The sequence below is a fragment of the Plecotus auritus genome (genome assembly GCF_963455305.1).
Source record: "Plecotus auritus genome assembly, chromosome: X".
NCBI lineage: Eukaryota > Metazoa > Chordata > Mammalia > Chiroptera > Vespertilionidae > Plecotus > Plecotus auritus.
Genome location: NC_137784.1, coordinates 62,253,634 through 62,277,980, shown reverse-complemented (window position 1 = coordinate 62,277,980; position 24,347 = coordinate 62,253,634). Strand labels below are relative to the sequence as shown.

General features: G+C 40.7%; 1 protein-coding gene across 1 annotated transcript in view; it reads right to left on the bottom strand.

Moving 5' to 3' along the window:
• Positions 1 to 24,347, bottom strand: part of SYTL5 (synaptotagmin like 5) — a gene marked incomplete at its 5' end in the record, with an annotated part of 209,368 nt that overhangs the window by 137,380 nt on the left and 47,641 nt on the right. The window contains 5 exon segments of the mRNA XM_080653897.1: positions 11,153 to 11,217; positions 11,221 to 11,250; positions 11,254 to 11,290; positions 14,134 to 14,242; positions 15,152 to 15,267. Coding sequence (XP_080510023.1) covers positions 11,153 to 11,217; positions 11,221 to 11,250; positions 11,254 to 11,290; positions 14,134 to 14,242; positions 15,152 to 15,267 — 357 coding nt within the window.

Sequence of the window (24,347 nt, the reverse complement as noted above, 5' to 3'; positions counted from 1 at the left end):
CTCACAGCTCTAAGAATTGCTAACAGAACAAAACAACAAATGATAAGTGCTGGTGAGGATGTGGAGAAAAGGGAACCCTAGTACATTGCTGGTTGGAATGTAAACTGATGCAGCCATTATGGAAACCAGTTTCATCAAAACTGTTTCATCAAAAAATTAAATATGGAATTGCCATTTGACCCAGTAATCCCACTTATAGGAATATATCCTAAAAAACCCATAACACCAATCAGAAAGGATGTATGCACCCCTATGTTCATAGCAGCACAATTTACAAAAGTTAAGATCTGGAAATAGCCCAAATCTACTGATGTAGATTAAAAAGCTGTGGTATATTTATATCATGGAATACTATGCAAAAATAAAAATGATGAATCTCTTACCCTTTGAGACAGTATGGAGTGACCTGGAGATTATTATTCTACATGAAAAAAGCCAGTCATAGAAAGAAAGGTATCACATGATCTCACTCATATGTGGAATCTAATTAACACAATAAAATGATAAACAGTGGATCCAGAGACATGGAAACATGGAACAGAGTGCAGAATCTTGGAGGGAAGCTGGGGGATGGTGTGTAGGCAGGAGGTGATCAACCAAAGAACTTGTATGGATATATGCATAACCCATGGACACAGACAATAAGGTAGTGAAGGCCTGGCCCAGGGGGAGGGGTGGGCTGGAGGGGGTCATTGGTGGAAAAAGGGGACATATGTAATACTTTCAACAATGAATATTTTTAAAAAGGTAAATTTAAAAAATTAAATAAACTAAGAAATTGTTTATTCAGTTATCCCAATGTTCCCTGCCAAATTGGAAATTCATGAAGCATTGGAACAATATCATTTTCTAAGAACTTTCACATTTACCAGTTATCACATAATACTAGGTTAATAATGTTGGCAGATCAGTATGTTGAATTTATTTTTATAAATAAAGCTAGTGGCCCGGTACACAAAATTCATGCATGGGGGGGGGGGTTGTCCCTCAGTCCGACCTGCACCCTCTCCAATCTGGGACCCCTCAAAGGATGTCCTACTGCCGGTTTACAGGGATTGGGCCTAAACCAGCAGTCAGACATCCCTCTTGCAATCCTGGACTGCTGGCTCCTAACTGCTCACCTGTCTGCCTGCATGATTGCCCCTAACCACTCTGCCTGCCTGCCTGCCTGCTCGCCCCCAACTGCCCCCCTGCCAGCCTGATCACCCCCAACTGCTCCCCGTGCCAGTGTGCTCACCACCAACTATCCCCCCTGATGGCCTCCTCACCCTCAACTGCCCCAACTGCTATCCTGCTTGCTCCCACCTTCCCTCCCCACTGGTCTGCTCATCCTCAACTGCCCCCCCCCGCCGCTGTCCTGATCACCCCCAACTGACCTCCACTGACAACCTGCTTGCCCCCAACTGGCCCCCTTGCTGGTCTTCTCACCCCCAACTTCCCCACCCCCCGCAGGCTTGATCACCCACAACTGCCGTCCCATCCTGGCCTGATCACCCACAACTGCTGTCCCATCCTGGCCTGATCACCCACAACTGCCCTCCCCTCTTGGCCTCTAACTGCCTCTACCTTGGCCCTGCCACCATAGCTTTGTCCAGAAGAATGTCCAGAAGGTCTCCTGGAAGGTCTCCCATTCTAATTAGCATATTACCCTTTAATTAGTATAGATAGAGGCCTGGTGCATGGGTGGGAGCTGGCGGGTTTGCCCTGAAAGGTGTCCTGGATAAGGGTGGGGGTTCCCTTGGGGTGTGAGGCGGCCTGGGCAAGGGGCCTGTGGTGGTTTGCAGGCCGGCCATGCCCCCATGGGGTGAGGGTCCCTGCTGGGGGTGCCTGGCCAGCCTGGGTGAGGGGCTGATGGCTGTTTGCAGGCTGGCCAGGACCCCAACAGGGACACTCACCCCATGGGGGTGTGGCCATCCTGGGTAAGGGGCTGAGGGCCATTTTCAGGCTGGCCATGCCCCCCAGTGACCCAGGCTCTCAGCCATTCCTTGAGTGGAGGCTAGGGCCAGCTGGAAGCCTGGGTTGCCCCATGCGACCCTGGCTCCCATCCACTCCTTCAGTGGCGGCCAGGGAGGGAGGGAAGCTTGTCTTCCTCCATAGCCGGGGGCAACCCAAGCCTCCTGCTCCCTTCAGCTCCGTGGCCACCACCATCTTTGTTGGGTTAATTTGCATACTTGCTCCTGATTGGCTGGTGGGTGTAGCAGAGGGACGGTCAATTTTCATGTTTCTCTTTTATTAATGTAAATGCATAGGCAAGCAAGTCACATATCTCTACTACTCAATGATTTGAAGAAAGGACATCACTGCATCTAAAGTAACCTGAGAGTGTAACATAACACATTACATAATACACCTTAGGCAACAGTGAATAAAAGACATTTATTATTTTAGAGGAAGGAAATGTGTTCAATTTAGTTCATAGAAATATAACATGCAAAGACAGTGAATCTTTGGGAAACAATTGGAGAAACAAATGAGATAACAAGGAAGAGGTCTCAGGCTTACAATCATTTTACCACAAGAATGAGATAAATTAAAGATTTATGTTGTTGCAAATGGCACATGATGGATTCTTAACTTTTCTCATTCTGGTGTTGGGATGGTGGGGATTGGAGGGAAGATGGTTTGACATGGTGTGGTGGGCACACAGTGCAATATACAGATTTTGTATCATAGAAATGTACACTTGAAACTATATGCTCCTATTAACCAATATCACCCCAATAAATTTCATAAAAATTAATATAGAAAAACGCAGGAAGGGGGAGAGTGAACAATGATGCTCAATTAATACATCATTTCAAATTAGAGGACTGGATCACAACAGTAGATAAAGTTGGGAAGACTGCCCTGAGAATATCCCTATTAGATGCTCATTCATATATATATATATAAAAGAAACCCAACACAAAAGATTACATATTATATAAAAATCTATTTATATGGAGTTACATGAGGAAACTCCAGACTTCATGTAACTCCCACTAATATGGTCATAGGCCACTAACCTGTTGTTACAGAGTCATAAGGTGATTCTTCTGGGGTGGGGTGGGATGATGGAAAAGCATGTGAGAGCTTTCTGGGGTGATGAAAATGTTCTAAATTTTGTTACAGCTGTGGTTTATAGGAGTGTGATCTTTTGTCAAAATGCATTGAACTGCATACTTAAGTCTTTACTTATATTGAATGTAAATTACAAAAGTTATTGCAAGTAAAAAATGCAGTTGAAGCTCAATCAAGTAGAGCATCAAGGGTCTGGCTGAACTACAAAGTCTCCAAACCTCCCTACATTATTGACACAATAAGGAAAGTCACATGCATATAAAGTAAACATAAATCAGGGGCTGAGTAACTGGTGGTGTGACAAACTGCACCTTTGGAGTGGAGGAGGTCTAAATGCAGTTTGGATGGGATGTTGTAGCTGACATCAGTGCCTCCAGACCCTTCCCTTTAGTGCTTACCTCTACCCACAGAATACTATTTACTGGGAATGCCCACAACTCCATGCCTGAGGACTTGTTCAGATTACAAGAGCATGGAACACCTGTGCTCAGTATAAGTCAGAAGAGACAGAGAGTTAGTGTCCCAGAATCAGGCCTCAACTAATGCTGAATAGGGTGCTGGTTTATAAGCATGCCAGATTCCTGCTCTCTTGACTGAATAAGTCTGAGGTGTGTTTTGCACTGTTTCCTACAGTTATCCACTGAAGTTGAGCTCTAGTTGCACACAGTGGTAACTGGCTCAATGACACACTCTTTTTCGCTTCCATCCCCTTCCTGGATCACTTATCCACACCCCTATCTGTGTTTTCCAAGACCAAATCCTAAATAAATTGCTTGCTCTTGAATCCATATTTCAGAGTTTGCTTCTAGGGGATCACAAATCAAGATAGGTGTGTATGGTGGTCAAATAATGAGTTTTAAAAGGCATGGTTTTGAGTTATAAATAGAAGATTCTAGATGAAGAATTATTTGGAAACTCCAGACTTCGTGTAACTCCCACTAATATGGTCACAGTAAATTAACTACTCTTATGAATCCACATTTCCTCGCCCGTTCTATCACATGTCCATCACTTCATGAAAATAAGATTCACTACTCTAGGATACCATGGCTTTGTGAATTGCTTTATGCTGCTAAGATTTGTGAAAGCTTGTGGCTATGATTCCCCACCCCTTATTGCTACTAAGGAGGTCTGAGCTCACTCAAAGTAGGTTAAAATATAAAGAGGAATTAGCACCAAACAAATGAAGCAAAGGCAAAGAAAAGGTGAAAGTAATTTTCCTTTGGAGGATAGTCCTTATATCCTTTATCCTTCTGAGTCACAAAACTACTACAGCTAGTATTATGGAATAAAATTCACATTCGGTTAGAGATGTGCTATAAATTTGAACAATTTTTAAAGCCTGGTAAGTAAAGGAGTTTGTAAAGTGCATTAGCAACTAGCTAAATAGCTTTTTAATTTTTTTTTATTGATTAAATTACAAATGTGTCCTTATCCCCTCCTTGCCCACTCCTCTCCCCCACACATGCCCGCCCCCCACCAGCCAGTGTCTGTGTCCATTGGTTATGCTTTTATGCATGCATACAAGTCCTTTGGTTGATCTCTGTTCCTTACCCCCACTCTCCCTTCCTTCCCTCTAAGGTTTGACGGTCTGATCCATGCTTCTCTGTCTCTGGATTTGTTTTTGTTCATCAGTTTATGTTGTTCATTATATTCCACAAACGCGTGAGATCATGTGATATTTATCTTCCTTTGACTGCAATACTTCACTTAGCATAATGCTTTCCAGTTCCATCCATGCTGTTGCAAATGGTAGGAGTTCCTTTCTTTTTACAGCAGTGTAATATTCCATTGTGTAGATGTACCACAGTTTTTAAATCCACTCATCTGCTGATGGGCACTTAAGCTGTTTCCAAATCTTAGCTATGGTAAATTGTGCTGCTATGAACATAGGGGTGCATATATCCTTTCTGATAGGTGTGTCTAGTTTCTTAGGATATATTCCTAGAAGTGGGATCACTGGGTCAAATGGGAGTTCCATTTTTAGTTTTTTTGAGGAAACTCCATACTGTTCTCCACAGGGGCTGCACCAGTCTGCATTCTCACCAGCAGTGCATGAGGGTTGCTTTTTCTCCCCATCCTCGTCAGCACTTGTTTGTTGACTTGTTGATGATAGCCATTCTGACAGGTGTGAGATGGTACCTCATTGTCATTTTGATTTGCATCTCTCAGATGATTAGTGACTTTGAGCATGTTTTCATATGTCTCTTGGCCTTCCTTATGTGCTCTTTCGAAAAGGTTCTATTTAGGTCCGTTGCCCATTTTTTTATTGGATTGTTTATCTTCCTTTTGTCAAGTTGTATGAGTTCCCTGTAAATGTTGGAGATTAAACCCTTATTGGAGGTAACATTGGCAAATATGCTCTCCCATGTAGTGGGCTTTCTTGTTGTTTTGTTGATGGTTTCTTTTGCTGTGCAGAAGCTTTTTATTTTGATGTAGTCCCATTTGTTTATTTTCTCTTTAGTCTCCATTGCCCTAGGAGCTGTATCAGTGAAGAAATTGCTTCGGCATATGTCTGATATTTTGCTGCTTGTGGATTCCTCTAAGATTTTTATTGTTTCCTGTCTTACGTTTAAGTCCTTTATCCATTTTGAGTTTATTTTTGTGTATGGTGTAAATTGGTGATCTAGTTTCATTTTTTTGCATGTATCTGTCCAATTTTCCCAACACCATTTATTGAAGAGACTGTCTGGACTCCATTGTATGTTCTTGCCTCCTTTGTCAAATATTAATTGAGCATAGTGGTCTGGGTCCATTTCTGGGCTCTCTATTCTATTCCATTGGTCTACATGTCTGTTCTTGTGCCAGTACCAGGCAGTTTTGAGCACAGTGGCTTTGTAATACACCTCGATATCTGGTATTGAGATCCCATCTACTTTGTTCTTTTTTCTCAGGATTGCTGCAGCTATTTGTGATTTTTTTTTTTAATTCCAGTTGAATTTTTGGAGAGTTCATTCTAGGTCTGTGAAATATGCCTTTGGTATTTTAATGGGGAGTGCATTGAATCTATAGATTGTTTTGAGTAGTATGGACATTTTAATGATGTTGATTCTAGCAATCCCTGAACATGGTATGTTCTTCCATCTGTGTCTAGCTCTATCTCTTTTTTCAATGTCCTGTAGTTTTTCTGAGTACAGGTCTTTTACCTCCTTAGTTAAGTTTATTCGTACGTATCTTAATTTTTTTGTGCAATGCTAAATGAGATTGTTTTTTTTAATCTCTCTTTCTGTAAGTTCACTATTGGTGTATAAAAATGCCATAAATTTTTGGGCGTTGATTTTGTATCCTGCTACATTGCCAAATTTATTTATTAAGTCTAATAATTTTTGAGCTAAATAGCTTTTTATCTATACAAAAAACTAATCAGTTCTGGCTTTGTAGATATAATCCTGGGAGAATTAAAATACTCCCACTTTGCTATATTCAAATTACTAGTGAAAAGGTGCTGCTTAGTTTGCATTTTAACTGCAAAGATTTCGATGAAAATTATATTTTTGAGAAAAAAATAATTTTACTTCTAATGAAAAAAAAGACTGATCATGTTGATAGAATGGTTTTCATAAACTCATTTTGCCAAAATAATATGAGAAAAAATGTTTTTAATCATAAAAGTATCAAACAAGCCTCATTTACTGGAGAGAGAGAGAGAAAGAGAAAGAGAGAGAGAGGGAGGTAATGGGAGAGAGCAGGCTTGTGAAAGAGAGTGTGTGCCAGCAGGAAAGTAAGCACATGTGCATGCATGCACAAGAGTGTGCGCCAGAGTGAGCGTGCCCACAACGGTTCATGCTGGGAATGCAGGTGAGGATTAGCTTAGGGCTAGCTTGAATAGTTTAGTCTTTGCTTTTGGATCAGAGGCAACCAAAACATTTTTGAAGTTTCACAGAGACTATGACAGTCAGTCCAAGACCTCCTGAAGAGCAGTGAAAAATATTTGGACAAAACCGTATGTTTGGTATATGTTTGGATGAGGCAGAAGAGGAAGTGTGAGAAACCAGTTGATTATGAGAATGTAGCAGTCCCATGGTAAAATGCTTACTTTATCCTCCAATGTCATGATATAAATCCTGCTGAAAACCATAGCATCCTTTTTCATTTTTTACTGAAGAGAGTGAATTTTAAATTCAGTTCCATTTTCCTTTTATGTTTTTTGAGATCATTGTTGACATTCTAGCCAGATCCCCTTGGACCCCTTGGACAGCTTGATGTGTTCATGCCTAGCTTCTGAGTGTTTTCTGCTAATATTTTGCACCTGTGAGCTTCAGAGATATGCCCTTAGCACTAGGGCTAGAAGCCTAGAAATGCCTTGGTGTGTGTCTGCAAATCCTCATAGTAGAGTTGTCAGGTAAAATACAGAACTCCCAGTTAAATTTGAATTTCATATAAACAATAAATAAGTTTTAGTATAAATATACCAATATTTATATAGTATATGAATGAAAATAGTATTTCGTTGGACATACTTGAAAAAAAAGTTGTTTATCTGAAAATCAAATTTACCTGGACATCCTGTACCTTTATTTGCTAAATCCATAAATCTATCCAGGGAATTCATATTCAATGCACTGATTGTTACAGGAGCGTAATAGTCTCCTCAAAATGGAAAAAACACAGAGATATAATTTACACTCCAGAGCCCCTGGAAGGATTAAGCTAAGTCCTCAAATTCAGACCCCACCTGAGAGAGCACATTGCTTAGCTTCTTCCCCTTCTTTAAGTTGCTTCTCTTAGTCACTTACTGTATCTTCCTGGAATCATTTCATTAATAATTCACTTGTTTATGAATCCTGGTCCAAGGGTCAATTTCTGGGAGAGCATGACTTAAAATAGATATCTCACAAATCATACCACATTGATAACTCATCACAAAATAAAGGGGGTTAGAAATCAGTGCATTGAAGAGCATTCTGTTTATTAACAATAGTTTACTTTTATGTGTATTTTTAAAATCTTTTGTCTCCTATGTCAACTCCCTAGCAACCAGTGAAGAACATGCTCTTCTAAGAGGCTGCCAGGGTTTGCCTAACCCATTTATTCCTTTCCTGTTTTGAAAAGACTAAAAAGAAATAATGTCAGCCAGGTATCTGATAAAATATCATTCCAACTGTGATATGGTGTGAGTTTTAAAAAATAACGCTAAACTGTTCCAGGAAAAAAGCAATGAGCCATGATAAAACATACATTGTGGAGGAGACAGGGAAAATAATTGCTAAGGTCAGGTAATAGACCAGAGACTAGGATCTTACACTCTCTTTAGGGTGTTCCATCATCTAAAATGAATTACAGTGGAGAATGAAGTTCTGAAAGAAATCCTGCCAGTTTTACATTTGGCTTTGCAGAATTACTGGATCTTCAAGCAAACAAAAGGGAGTTAACAGCTTTAGGTGATGGGAGTTAAGAAAAGATGGGCCACCTCATGTCCCAACTTTCTAAGGAATAATTTGGGGACAATGTAACTCAGCTCACTGGGGCATTCTATTAATGAGCCATCATTGTAATAAACGCAGGCTCTAGGCAAAGAACATTTTGCTCTACTCATCTCTGAAACATCTTTACTCTCTTAATGGGAAAACATTGTTCTTGGCATGCTTAAGCCAAAGCACCCCTGAGTACTGTATTCTGATTATCTGTAATCCATTTCAGGTATTTACAGTTTAAAAGATAAAGTCTATTTAGGGACATCCTTCCAGTTTACAACAAAAACAAGAAACCCCTGGGTCAATACACCTGTATTTGGTAAAACATGTCCATCTGGCTTTATAGCTTTACTAGAGGCCTGGTGCATGAATTCGTGCACAAGTGGGGTCCTTCTGGGTGGCCTGCAGGGATTGGGCTGAAACTCGCAGTCCAACACCACCTGCAGCTCCTACCTGCTGCTCCTGCTCATCCCGGCCCCACTGTGACCAATCAGTCCCGACCAGGAGAGGCTCGTGCTGCCACAGCAGCGCTCACCAACCATGAGCCCTACATCTGGCACCCTCCCATGGGGAGTGGCCTGTGGGATTGGGCTGAAACTGGCTCTCAGACATCCCCTGAGGGGTCCTGGATTGGGAGGGGGTGCAGGCCAGGCTGAGGAATCCCACAGGTGAAATTGGGCCGGTGAGGGATCGCAGGAGGGCTCCAGGGCATGTCCGGCCCATCTCACTCAGTCCCAATTTGCCAGACCCCAGCAGCAAGCTAATCTACAGGTCGGAGCAACCTGGTGGTCAGTGCACGTCATAGCGAGCAGTTGAGCAGCCTTAGCATATCATTAGCATATTATGCTTTGACTGGTTGTTTGGTTGTTCTGATGTTTGGTCTATTTGCATATTACTCTTTTATTATATAGGATGGTTATTTATACCCAGTAGTAGATAAGGCACAAGGATTAAACCCAGGCAGATAGACTCTGCAAGAATAGTCCGAGCACTCTGATATTAGAGAGCATGCCCTTATTCTTGTTGAGTAACTGTAAAAATTAATTTAAAATGGAATAATCTAATTGTGTTTGTTAGGTGTGGGGAATTTTGGTGGTTTGTTTGTCTTTTTTTTTTTGTCTTTTTTTTTTTTTTTTTTTTTTAGCAAGCAATTCCATATTTCCTCTTTGTATATATAATGTCTCTCTTAAATGATAGCCTGAAGTGTAGCCAGGATGGCTCATCCATGGAGTCCCTGAGAGGCTGAGCAAAAATAACAACACTAAGCTTTTTGCTTATCATCTATAAATAATTTTGATGCTGAGAGTCAGGAGTTCAACAATGAAAAACAAAAGTTTTTGTGGGACACAACATTGGGCTTCCTTTAGAGAAATCAAAGGTAACTATTTCAAAGGCAAAGGCAACCATGGTTTAAATTTTATTGTAAAGGAAATGATCTATATTATTGAAAATTTTGAAAACACCGATTATAGTGATGATTTTTTGATAGTGGATAAATGATTTATTTTATCCTTCCATATGTTTTTCTGTGCAGTTTTACATAAAGTAACACTAGTTTGCAGAAACGCTTAGAAAAAAAAAATAACAACACAGGTATGGAGAGTCACCATGAAAAAAAAAAAAAGATCCAACAGTCAAAAGAGTGTCCTCTCTAGAGGGTTTGCTGTTCTACATTCTAAAATGAATAACAGGGAGAATGTAATTCTGCTTGCAGAACCTAAGGAAGTTCTACTTCTTTTTAAAATATATTTTTATTGATCTCAGAGAAGAAGGAAGAGGGAGAAAGAGATAGAAACATCAATGATGAGAAAGAATCATTGATCGGCTACCTCTTGCACACCCCCACTAGAGATTGAGCCTGCAACCCAAGCATGTGCCCTTGATTGGAACCTAACCCGGGACCCTTCAGTCTGCAGGCCAATGCTCTATCCACTGAGCCAAACAAGCTAGAACAGGAAGTTCTACTTCTTGGCTTTGCAGAATTGCTGCAGCTCCAAGCAAGCAAAAGTAAGTTAACATTTGGAAGAATCAGAGAAACATGAAGGTAGATCTTTTTCTTATCACTTTGAAAATACACTAATCGTGAAAGTAAGCCTTGACTTGTGCCCCAGCAAGATAAAGAAAATCAAGCCTTATATAAAATGACTGGCTATGCTCTTGGCTATTCTTTCTATTTCTCTTTACTTTGCTTGGCAAGGTGATAGCTCTGTATATAGGAGATTCTCACTTGGCTCCACTGATAACAAGTTAGAGGATGTGGAACTAGAAAGATGCTGAATTTATGGAAATTCTCTAAGGCAGTTCAAATGATGTTAGCAATTTTTTAAAAGCTACAATGAATGTATATGACACTTAGAGCTTCCTTTTTTCAGAAGGTTTAGCAGAAAAAGATCAAGAAATCAATTAAAAGAATTTATTTTCCATTTGAACTGCAGCCCTGAGTCCCAAAACATAAAGTCTCATCCCTGCAGGAAACACAGATTATTTCAATAGCTGTACTTCCAGAAGAAGTATAAGTGTTTTCCATTTCAACAACAACAAAAAAATATCCTCCTGGCCTTTCACGTTGTTATAGGGGTTTTCCAAGAGGTGATACTTCACAGGCACCTAGAAGTAGTGTTTGGATGGAAATACATGAATCTTATCCTCAGGCTATAGCATTGTCCAATCTGTCTTACCTGTCTGAACTGAGGGCTGACTTTAAACACCGAAAATTTTGGCTATCTAAGTCCACTCTGTAGCTTCACCCATTTTCAGTTTTTGGAGTTATGATGATTTATCCTCTGGTTGCTGATCTGAACTTGCTAAGAAGAAATCTGAAGGTATATAAATAACTATATTTAAAAGATAAGAAATAAAGCATTTTAAAATATAATTTCAAAAATATCATTTTTAGTACTTTCAACAGTAAATGATTTTTCAATAAAGTGGCCTTGGGACTGAGAGGTTGTGGGGAATTCCCATGCCTCTACAGTATAGTGTCAAAGGTAGTGGTAGAAGTTATGATATTTTCCCAAGGCCATAACACTTGCTGGTAAGTCAGGCCTCTGTCCATACTAAGAAAAATGCAACTGACTGGGAACTCACCACTCCCTGGGTTGAGCCTGTTTTCAGGAGTGTTGAGAAGAAAGAGCTTGAATTCATTTTGCTAGAGAGGGGAGCTCAGATGATCCTCTGGGACAAACTGAGGTGGCAGCTTATTAGACTGCAGCTCCATGACAGCCTTCTTACTTTGAACTTCTTACTTCCTGCCAAGTCCCCTGAGCATAAAATGACGCTTGGCAAATACTAGAACCCAACCAATTTTTGTAGAGTGACTAAACCCATGTGGTTGGAACTATCTTTATATCTTCTATAACATTTCTCCCTGTGGTAATAAAGTATGAACAATGAAGTGTCTCATATAGGATGAAATCTGATTGCATTTCACTAAATTATTTAGAACTTGAGCAAAAATAGCTTTTAGAAACTAAGATTCAAGTCATGATCCAAGCTATTGAATGCCCCAAACATAGGGATTTCAAATGTGCTTTAATAAAAAAAAAGTTATATTATTTTTGTGATGGCTCTGGAAGAGACCAGTTCATTTACTCAACATTCTATAGTTTTCTAAGGGGGAAATGTATCCAAAGGTACTAGGACAATATTGATGGAATCTGCCAAGTTATTTCTGTTTCAAAACACCAGAAGACTATCTTGTCAAAAGCTTCAACCTAACTAGAAAATTACATTTTTTATTGTTGTTGAGAATAGCACTTAATATAATCTTAACCTATGCTGCTCTGAGACCCACCTTGCACATGTCCTTACCTCTGAACTTCTACTTAAGGTGACTTCTCTACCTTAATCACTCTCCCCCTTTTTGCTATCTTGGACCCAAACTATCTTTCAAAGTCCTCATCAAGTCCCACTTAAAATTTGATGTCTTTCCTGATGGCCCCTGTGTCCTCCTGACAATGATTAGCTATGCCACTTATTTAACATTTACTTAATTATTTACTGCCTTATGACATCTCTTGTAGTTAATACCTTGCTTTGTTTTAGAAAGGCTTTCAGGCAGATCATATTATCATCTTATAGTTTCCTAAATTTCTTCTATACATATTAAAATTTCAGGTATATACCTTTTCTCCCCATCTAGGTGTTTATATTCCTTGAAGACTGAGAACCATCAGATCACAATTCTGAGTTCCAGTGAGGCTCAGTCCAGTGCTATGACTATTTTTTAAAACAATTCCAGGTCTATATAATTCATTGTGCTGGACAGCTACTTATTTTCTCCAAGCTCCAAGCTCCAAGCTCAGCACTTTGCTGTAAACCTATGCAGTGATGCCTAAACTGGGGTCTGAAAACTACAGCTCCTAGAAGCAAGCACCTGTGAGCTCTGAGTTACTTATTCAATCAAGTCATTGATTGTTTTTGACAAGCCAGGCACCATGCTGTAGGACAAACACACACACACACACACACACACACACACACACACACACACACACACACACAAAACAAAACAAAACAAACAAAAAAAACAGGCCCAGTACCAAGGGAGCTTACAATTAAGTGTGTGGGGTGGGGGGCAGGGAGGCAGTGTGTGTGTCAGAATGTAAGGAGTGATGCACAGGCACAAGGCATTGTAGGAGTCATGAGGAGTGACGAATGCAACATGATAGGAAGAATCAATACATGGGATGTATAGTCACTCTAGGCTATCTTTTCCATTCATCTCTACTAATTAATGAAGACATGATTAGTCATAAGTGTTTTAGTTAGAGGGACATTTAGGTTTCATTCCTACTTGCAGTTCAAAATTCTAAAAAAGAAAAAAAACACAACTTTCTGTAGAGCCAGAAAAAGTCTCAAACACTGGCAGTTTCTCACATTGATTTCTGCTGAGAAAATGATGCAATGCTACCTGGAAAGTACCACAAAGTGATTTGGTGCATATTAGAACTCTCACTACCTCAACCAAAAAACTAATCAACAGCTTCCTGAGAAATGAAAACTGAAAAATGCTATGAAACAGCAGTTTGACTTTTGGTCCTTATAGCCATCATTTTATATGCCACTTTTTTCCCTTGGTGGAACTCTCTTGTCCCCAATTTTCCAGGGCCTCCATGAATCTTATTTCCTGATGTGTCTCCTATTCCTATTCTCAGTACCTGACACATAGATTTACTTTGTGAATTGTTACTGAGGTGGCCAAATGTGATTTTTCTCCTTAAGGAAGCCTATATTTTAAACAGGGGATATAATGTTTTCTGTCTAATTAATAAGTATTTGATTTGGATATTTCACATATCAGCACTCAGGATGGGGGGGAGGGGTGTTGACATTCTACAACAAAGTCAGTCATCACCTCTTTATATGCAGGACTGGCCCTGAACTTGAAACGTACCTAGAAGAGATGGGAACCACTTGGTACAAGTCTGGATATGTCAAATGCAAGAAAAACTCTTAGATGTTCAGATCAGAGGGGACTTTTATTCATCTAAGACTAAAAGTAATTAAAACTGCATTTCCTTAGGAGAATGTAACTTTGGTTGAGTCTCTGAACTTCTCTGGGTTACTGAAGTGACACTAGACTTCAAATACTGATGAGTCTTTATTTCAGAGGTGTCTGGAATAAAGGTAAAAAATTCCTTTGTAAAGGCTGTCTTACCCCTTTCTCTTGGACTCATCATGGCTGGCCTTCTGCCCAGGAGAAGGTGAAGTGTTTGACTTTTCTGCATCCTGGTGGTTTTTCTCTTGGCTTTGTGTTTCTTTAGCTCCTCATTAAAAATAATCAGAAGACAAATTTACATACAAAATGGCTAGAGATGAGAACAATTTTCCATTCTTCATTCACTTTCCTACATTAGCACAAGGCAAAGAAGTCTATAATAATTGTCAATGATATTTCAGGCCCTTCTTGCCAGACTGCAAAACAAAGGCATTAGTCTCCAGTATCTTCTAGGAATAGGCCAGAAGATACCTTTACTACACCACACATGAGGAATATGCTCCTAAACACAAGTTTTATCCAGTATTTAACAATTAAATTATAGTTTGAATGCACAGAATAGCATTCTCAGTGTGGGCTGTTATTCACATTTGGTGACAGTATAATTCTTCATTGAGTGAAACTGCCCTGTGCCTTTCAGACTATGGAACATCTCTGACACCTGACTGCTAAATTCCATTAAACCCCACCCTTGCATTTCTAAATGCTCCCCTCGATTGGGGGAGGGGGCACAATGCACAATATTATGCTTTGGTTGAGAACTACTGGATTATAAACAGTAACATATAAAAGAAATCTGGAAAACATTTTGTTGAAAAGTCGAGAATTGCTTTCACAATGTGACAATGTGAATTATTTAATTCATGTGTTTTGTGTTACTTCCTTTAATATTTAGTAAAATATTGTAAGTTAATTTAGTTAAAAAAATTGTCTGTGATGAAGATAAATATCTCCTTTAAGAATCTGTGTATCAGATATATAGAAAATCACTGTGTATTTTTTCTACTGATTTCCTCTTCCCTTGTATGAATTGCAAATTTAGATTTCATGTTTTGAAATGACCTAAGGGATTCAGAAAATTCAACTGTGGTCATTTGCTACATAATAAAGGGAAGTTATCTAGCCTGCCAAAATGAAGATTAAAACAATTATGAAACCAAATAATTGATTTAATTACCTGGAGTTCTTCTTAAGATGGACTGTCGGACAACATCAGTGCCTAGAATATTGACTTGCTTGAAACGTTTTGCCTTTTCTTCAAAAAACCATTCACCAGTTACAATCTTAAGCTGCCTGCACAGGGCAAAAAGGAGGAACATTTAAATTCAGTTATTTAGCTAAATATATATCTCTCAAAAATCCTGAATTAAATAAAAAATAGGCAGTTATTTATAAAGTTCATTTCAATCTCTGCAGTAGTCTATGGTGGTTATTATGGCCACTATTAGTTGAATATATACTATGTACCAGGTACCGGGTGATGGCTTTTCCTACTTAATACATTTTTATCCACATAACAACTCTATATAAACATTATTATCCCCATTTTACAGATGAGGAAACTCAGACAGAGCAATAAAATGACATGTCCCATCACATAGCTAGTAAGTAGGAGAGTTAGGATCTCATCCCAAACAGTCTGGCTTAGGGTTCAAATTCTTAACCACTGAATAAGTAGGTAAACAATTTTCAGTGGAAACAGTGGGAGACACATGAAGGTTTTGAATTAAAAAGGGGCCATGATAAAACTGTTTTAGAATGATAACTTACTATAATATGATGATGGGGTTAGATTAAAGAGAGAATGGGACAAAGCGACAGATTGGCAATAGTCCAGGAGAGATGACAAGACCTATGCTAGGGCAATGGCAAGACTAACAGAGAGGAGAGGAAAAAATTAAAAATGTAGGTGGTAAAAGAGCTTGCCTGAATTTCACAATCACATCTCTGTGAAGATAAAAAATAAGGATCTTTGAATAATCAAAGGAATCTTTTAAGCCCCATTTGTAATAGTAACACAAACTCTTTAACCCAGTTACACAGGCCTATTACCAGAACATGGCCCATCTCTATCATTGGGAAAATAGTATTCAATAACCACTGTCCCAACACTTGTATGGAAGATTATAATTGAAAATGAGGTTGAAAGATAGGATTCAGTCATATAATGGAAATATTTGAATGTTATGCTAGAGTAAGAATGCCATTCTGGAGGCAATGGGGGAACTCTGGAAGTTTTTTGAAAGTTTAGTTTGGATAATATAATCTCTGGAACATTATATGGAGAAGGGAAAAGCCAGAAGCAGACAGGTCAATTAGGATGTTATTGCAATAGATGGCATAGAAAATTATGAAGATGTAAACCAGGGTATCATATGGGCAAGGGGTGAAAAGAAAGATGTAGACACTTGGGTCACTGAGGATGAGAATCAGCAAGACTGGTGATAAATCCGATATGGTGGCTGAAGAAAAGCAGCTGAGAGTCAAATAGAGATTTCTAGCTCCAGAATATTATACCCATGTGATTCAGTAACTGATTGGACTTAGAAAACAACAATTGCATCCTAAATATAAAAATAACTCCAGAAAAATATGCCAAATTATTGCCAAAGCATTTACCCTGAAATCCTATTTCTGAACACAGGAGACAAATGTAAGTTATAAACAATTCCTTTACTGAGGAAAGAATAAACATGCTATCCTCAGAGCAAATTATTCATTGAAAAGAAAGACCATAGCATGTACATTTCAGATTTATTCCCAAGATGCTAGATCACCTAATGAGAAACAAGGACTATTGAATTAGCTCCAAAACTGTATAAAATATGGTTATAAAATATGTCAAATCTAAGAAGATCTAATCTAGAAACACCAAATGTTTGAATGGGTTAAATTATTTCTGGATATAAGAGGGAAAGTCAGAGAAATATCAATGTGAGAGAAACGCATTGATTGGTTGCCTCTAGCACCCACCCTGACTAGGGCTGGGGAGTACCCTGCAACCAAGGTATGTTCCCTTGATTGGAATCAAACCTGGGACCCTTCAGTCCATAGGCTGATGCTCTATCCACTGAGCTAAACCGGCTAGGGCCAGATCAGTTCAGAAAATGACTTGCACAGTTTGTGAGAAAATAAATACAGAAAATTCAGAAAAGCAATAGGGCAGAGGTCGGCAAACTGTGGCCTATGGACCAGATTCACTCAACTACATGTTTTTTTGTTGTTGTTGTTTTTGTTTTTTTCATTTTTAAAATATGTTTTATTGTTGATAGTATTACAGGTATCTCCCACTTTCCCTCCTTACCCTCCTCCTCCCAGACCCTACCCAAACCTCCAGGTCTTCACTACCTTATTGCCCATGTCCATGGGCTATGCATATCTATATCTATATCTATATCTATATCTATATCTATCTATATCTATATCTATATCTATATCTTATATCTATATCTATATCTATACAAGCATAATATGCAAATAGACCAGACAGTGGAACAACCGGTCGCTATGACACGTACTGACCACCAGGGGGCAGACGCTTAATGCAGGAGCTGCCCCCAGCCCATAGGCCCTGATCACCCTATTGAATCATGCTGGCCAACCTCTCGGTCCCTCCCCCACGTTGGCAGGCTCCTATCGCCTGATGGGGAATGGGGAACCGGGGGTGGGTGGCAGCAGGCTAACGCTGCTTGCCCTATACACAGATGGCATCGGCAGCGGGGGTTGGGGTTTGCTGCCAGCAGCCAGGGAAGATGGGCGCTGATCGCAGGCCAGGCCTAGGGACCCTATCTGTGCACAATTTTGGGGGCCGGGCCTCTAGTAAGTGTATAAGTTCTTTGGTTTATCTCTTCTGATCCACCCAACCCCACATGAGGTATGTTTGTTTGTTCCATGCCTCCCTGCTTCGGGTCCTATTTTTTTGGTCAATTCATTTTGTACATTATATTGCACAAATATATGAGATCATGTGATATCTATCTTTCTCAGATTAGTTTATTTTACTTAACATAATATTTTCCAGGTCCATCCATGCTGTCCCAAGGGGTAAGAGATCCCTCTTTTTACAGTGCATAGTATCCCATAGTGCAAATATCCCTCAGTTTTTTTATCCATTCATCTACAGATGGGTACTTGGGCTGTTTCCAAATCTTACCTATTGTAAGTAATGCTGCTATGAACATAGGGGTGCCTATATTCTTTCTTATTTTTTTTTTGGGGGGGGGGTCATGGGATATATTGCCAGAAGTGTGATTCCCCGAGTCAAAAGGAAGTTCCCATTTTTAATTTTTTGAGGTAATGCCATACTGTTTTCTATAGTGGCTGCAAAAATCTGCATTCCAACTGGCAGTGAACTAGTGTTTCCTTTTCTCCACAACCTTGCCAGCACTTGTTATTTGTTGAGTTTTAGATGATAGCTATTCTGACAGGTGTGAGGTGGTATTTCATTGTGGTTTTAATTTGAATTTCCTGAGAATTAGTGACAGAGCATTTTTTCATATATCTCTTGGCCATTTGTATGTCCTCTTAGGAGAAATATCTATTGAGGTCTTCTGCCCATTTTTTAATTGGATTGTTTGTCTTCCTTTTGTTGATTTGTCTGAGTACATTATATATTTTTATATTTACCCCTTATCAGATGTATCATTATCAAATGTGTTCTCTCATTCAGTGGGTTCCCTTTTTGTTTTCTTAATGATTTCTTTTGCTATGCAGAAGCATTTTAATTTGTTGTAGTCCCATTTATTTATTTTCTCTTTAGTCTCCTTTGTCCTTGGAGATGTATCCATAAACGTATTGCTACATGAGATGTCTGAGATTTTACTGCCTGTATTCTCCACTAAGATTTTTACGGTTTCATGCCTTATATTTAAGTCTTTTATTCATTTTGAGTTCATTCTTGTGTATAGTGTAAGTTGGTGGTGTAGTTTCATCTTTTTGCATGTACCTGCCCAGTTTTCCCAGCACCATTTGGTGAAGAGACTGTCTTTACTTCGTTGTATGTTCTTGCCTCCTTTGTCAAATATTAATTGTCTGTAATGGATTCGGTCAATTTATGGGATCTCTGTTTTGTTACATTGGTCTATACGCTGGTTCTTGTACCAGTACCAGGCTGTTTGGGTTATAATGGCTTTGTGGTATAGTTTGCTATCTGGTATTGTAATCCCTCCTACTTTGTTCTCCATTATCAAGGTTGTTGAAGTTATTCAGGGTCTTTTAGGGTTCCATATACATTTTTGGAATATTTTTTCTAGCTCTGTGAAGTATGCTATTGGTATTTTAATAGGGATTGCAAGAATCCGTAGATTGCTTTGAGTAGTATAGATACTTTAATGATATTAATTATTCCAATCCATGAACATTGTATACACTTCCATTTGTTTCTATCTTCCTCGATTTCTTTTTTCAATGTCCTATAGTTTTCCAAGTACAGGTCCTTTATCTCCTTGGTTAAGTTTATTCCTAGGTATCTTATTTTTAATATTGCAATAGTAAATGTGGTTGCTCTTTTAGTTTCTCTTTCTGAGAGTTCATTATTGGTGTATAAAAATGACATGGATTTACAGATGTTAATTTCATATCCTGTTATCTTGCCTAATTCATTTAATAAGACTAGTAGTTTCCTCGTAGAGTCTTTAGGGTTTTCTATGTACAATATCATGCCATCTGCGAATAATAACAGTTTTACTTCCTGCTTTCCAATTGGGATACCTTTTATCTCTTCTTGTCTGATTGCTGTGGCTAGGACTTCCAGTACTATCTATACTAATAATAGCCTAGGGCCATCACAACCGGATGGACAACTGAACACCTGGGTCCTGGTGGTGGCGGCGGTGGTGGCAGGAGTCAGGCCTGAGTCCCGGTGGTTGTGGCGGTGGTACAAGTCAGACTTGGGTCCATCACCAGTTAGGAGGCATCTCAAGGTGAGGACCATCACCTCAGCCATAACTCAAGATGGTCACCTGGCCTGGCCTGGCCCCTCCTCAGAGGTAGCCCCTTTCCTCCATGTACACTGCAGAGGACAGACAGGGATGCCTAAGAGGCTGGGCCATGGTGCCCCATCCCTATCCTACTCCCCTGGTCCCCTTCACCTGTGGCCCCCACAGAAGGGTATGTATGAGAGCCCTTCTGCTACCTCTCACCACTGTCTCCAGCCATCCCTCAGCACACAGGCATATCGGCTTTCAAACTTGCCCTACTCACTTCCTCTCACCCCCTTCCAGGGTCTCTGCTCTGGATGGTGCCTTTGAAATCCAGGGCTCTGGGATTTTACAACAGAGCTGGGGTGGGAAAGGGTAAACAGCACCAAAGATGGCTGATATGGCCACCCACCTCTGCCTCAGCTTGACCAATTAGTTTAGCATCAGAATGTGGCATTCAGAGGGGATCCCTACTTCCCCAGCAATGGCTCTAGGGCCTCGACCCCAGTACCAACCTCCTCTCCCCCTTGGCCCTCCCCACAGCTGGTGCTTGCTGCAGATCTGTGTGCTTTACTTAGCCACCCCTTTCCTTCCTATTCCTACAAAAGAGGCTGCATCTTTGTATGTTATATTCATATAAACTTTGTAACATTTTGGAAAAAAAAACACAAACGATGATCAAGAGAATGCCGCAGTCAATGTCTGGAGTCCTTCTCAGGAGAACGGAGAGAAGGGAGAATTCCATTAGTTGGCCGATGCAAAGATATTTCTGAGTGACTGCCTGGCATGTGACAGTTATGTGAGCACAGAGGAAAGAGTCCAAGTTTCTCAGCAGAACACCAAGGACTTCTTCCGTGTTCTGAACCTTTGTTTTGTTTTTCAGAATTCCCTGCTCCCCATCTGTTGGCTCCCTCCCTCTGAGGGGTGCTGTCATCACAGGGGTGCAACTGGAATATTGTATCTTGAGAGGATTGCCCCAATGTACATATCCTTTTATCCAAGGATTAAAAAATCCCAAAGAATAAGAATGGAGACAGACTACTGTCCTTTAGGCTTAAAAAAACCTGGGAAGTTTCCTGCAAAGAGCTGAGACTTGGTTCTGTCCATGCTCCTCAGAGAGAGTGGATGAGGAAATGGCCCAGTTTGGCCCTGACTTTACCCATTTATGTTACTCTTGAAGGTGTCTTTGCCACAATGTGAATAAACTGCCACCTTTTGGAATATGGGCTCGTATGAAAGTCTGCATTCCCAACTTTTCTTGAAACAGGTCTATGTTCTGCAGCTGTGGCCACCGCCCTGAGACCAGGTCCTTTCACTGAAAATCAGGGGACACTGGAGTGGAGCCCCCCACTGTGCCCTTTTACATTCAGGGATTGAGCTGAACTCACTTTGGGGGAGGCCTGGCAAGGGTGACAGGTGTCACAGATAGAAGGATGGCAAATGGAGAGGAAGACATCCTGGGTGGGGTCAGGCAGATGAAAGCCAGTCAGCCCACCCCACAATTGGGTGAGATAGTGTCCTCTGTGTCCACCTCTCACCCTGTGGGCCCAGCCACTCCCCTCGCCTCTGGGCAGCCCTCTGTGTTCCACGACAGCATGCTCTGCTCTCACATGCGACTTGCCCTAAATGAGGAGGAAGAGAGTAGTTGTCCCACAGACAACTACACAGAAAGATAGGGCTTATGGCTGGCGAGTGCAGTGGTGGTGGTGGGATCCTCTCCTGCCTCCATGGCAGTGCTAAGGAGCAGTGAGCCGAATAGTAAGGAGCAGTGAGCACGCAGGCGGTAAGGAGCAATGGATCCTGAACTGTGAGAGGGATTTCCAACTGTTGGCTTAGGCCTGTTCCCCATGGAAGCTGGCAGGCAGACATCCCTTGAGGGCACCCGGACTGCAAGAGGGTGCAGGCCAGGCTGAGGGACCACCCCCCCCCAGTGCACAAATTTCATGCACTGATCCTCTAGTGTTGAATAAGAGTGGTAAAAGTGGACATCCTTGTCTTATCCTGTTCTTAAGTGAAACACTTTTAGTTTTTGTCCATTGAGTATTATGTAGGCTGTAGATTTGTCATATATGACCTTTATTATGTTCAGATATCACCCCTATATTCCCACTTTACTGAGTGTTTTTATCAAAAAAGGGGTGCTGAGGAGGAACCAAGATGGTGACATAGGTAAACACCTGAACTTGCTGCCTCGCACAACCACTTGAAAACTACAACTAAAAGTCAAAATGGATATCATCCAGAACCACGGGAAGACTGGCGGAGTGGAATTTATACAACAAGAAGGAAAGAGAAAAGCATACTGAGACAGGGAGGAGGTGCAGAGTTGCGGAAGTGAAGTGCAGAGGTATGGGGGTGCACGCGGAAAAGGGCTGGCAACTGGGTATGCTGTTGTCATTTTCAATCAGGAGGGAGATACAAGCTCCCAACTGCTCTGAACTCCAGTTTTGGGTGAGACTCTGGGCACCCAGACTCATACGGAGAGAAACTGGACTGTCTGGCATTAGGCAGGAATGTGAGGGTGGCTTTCTTTCAGAGGTGCTTGCAGTGATCATTGTTCCTGCATGATGCAGCGGGACACAGAGACCCAGGGTCCTCTTCAGAGCACTGCTGATGGTTGGCCATTGCTGTTTGCTCCACCCTGGTGATTCCCTGAGACCCCACCCCACACAATTTGCAACCCCACCCAAGCTGTGCACAGAGGTTTTGCATATGAATGGCCTGGCCTTTTGCAATCTAAAACCTAACAAACTGCAGCTGAGTCAGAGAGCCCCAGAGCCTCCAAAAGAAGGTCCAAGGCTGGACAGCAGCTTGCATTGCTTCACAGCTGGGCATCATCTTGGCACCTCCAAACCCCAAACAAAGAGGAGGAATCTGCAGATCTCTCTGTAGCTCATGTTGGTTGGCCTCAGGCAGTGGCTGACTTTGCACATCCTTGGAGATCCAAGAGCCAGTGTACCCAGTGGTCAGAGTAAGACCATCCAGATTACAACTCTTCAGATCCATAAGAGACACACTCAGGGGGAAGACTCAGTAAGCATCAAAGCCCCACTGAAGCAAGTCTTGCCCCATAAGGGTGTCTCCAGCACAGAAGTTCTCCCATTGTAGACACAACTGATCCTCACAGCCAATTGGCCTGGCGGTCAATTCTTCCCAGTGATACCAACAACAATCAAGGCTTAACTACAACAGACTGCACACATCACACAAAGAGGTGCACCAAGAGTGTCCACCTCAGGTAATAAGGGAGGCTGAGCCACTGGGCCCTATAGGACACCTAGCACACAAAGCCACTCTATCAACACAAGGAAGCAGCCAAAATGCGGAGACAAAGAAACAGGTCACAAATGAAAGAAATGGAGAAAAGTAAACTACTGGATGTAGAGTTCAAAACCATGGTTATAAGGTTACTCAAGAATAAACTGCCAATAAATTTAGTGAGACCCTCAAGGATATGAAAAAGGACCAAATAGAAATTAAGCATAAACTGATGTAAATAAAGAATAATATACAGAGATCCAACAGCAGACTAGAGGATCCCAAGAATCAAGTCAAAGATTTGAAATACAAAGAAGCAAAAAACACCCAACTGGAAAAGCAAAAAGAAAAGAATCCAAAAATATGAAGATAGTATAAGGAGCCTCTGGGACAACTTCAAGCGTACCAACATCAGAATTATGGGGGTGCCAGAGATTGGAAAGCTATTTGAAGAAATAATGATAGAAAACTTCCCCTACCTGGTGAAAGAAATAGACTTACAAGTCCAGGAAGCACAGAGAATGCCAAACAAGAGGAATCCAAAGAGGACCACACCAAGACACATCATAATTAAAATGCCAAGGGCAAAAGACAAAGAGAATCTTAAAAGCAGCAAGAGAAAAACAGTTAGTTACCTACAAGGGAGTACCCATATGATTGTCAGCTGATTTCTCAACAGAAACTATGCAGGCCAGAATGGAGTGGCAAGAAATATTCAACGTGATGAATAGCAAGAACCTACAACCAAGATTACTCTACCCAGCAAAGCTATCATTTAGAATTGAAGGTCAGATAAAGAGCTTCATAGATAAGAAAAAGCTAAAGGAGTTCATCACCACCAAACCAGTATTATATGAAATGCTAAAGGGTATTCTTTAAGAAGAGGAAGAAGATGAAAAAGGTAAAGATAAAAATTATGAACAACATAGTGAGAACAAATACATATCTATCAACAAGTGAATCTAAAAATCAAGTCAATAAAAAATCTGATGAACAGAATAAACTGGTGAATATAATAGAATCAGGGGCATAGAAAGAGAGTGTACTGACAATTCTCGGGGGGAAAGGGGTTTGGGGGTGCAGGAAGAGATTGGAAAACAATAGTACACCTATGGATGAGGACAGTACGGGGGGGTAAGGGCAGAAGGTGGGATGGGAACCAGGTGGAGGGGAACTATGGGGGTAAAAAAGAGGAAC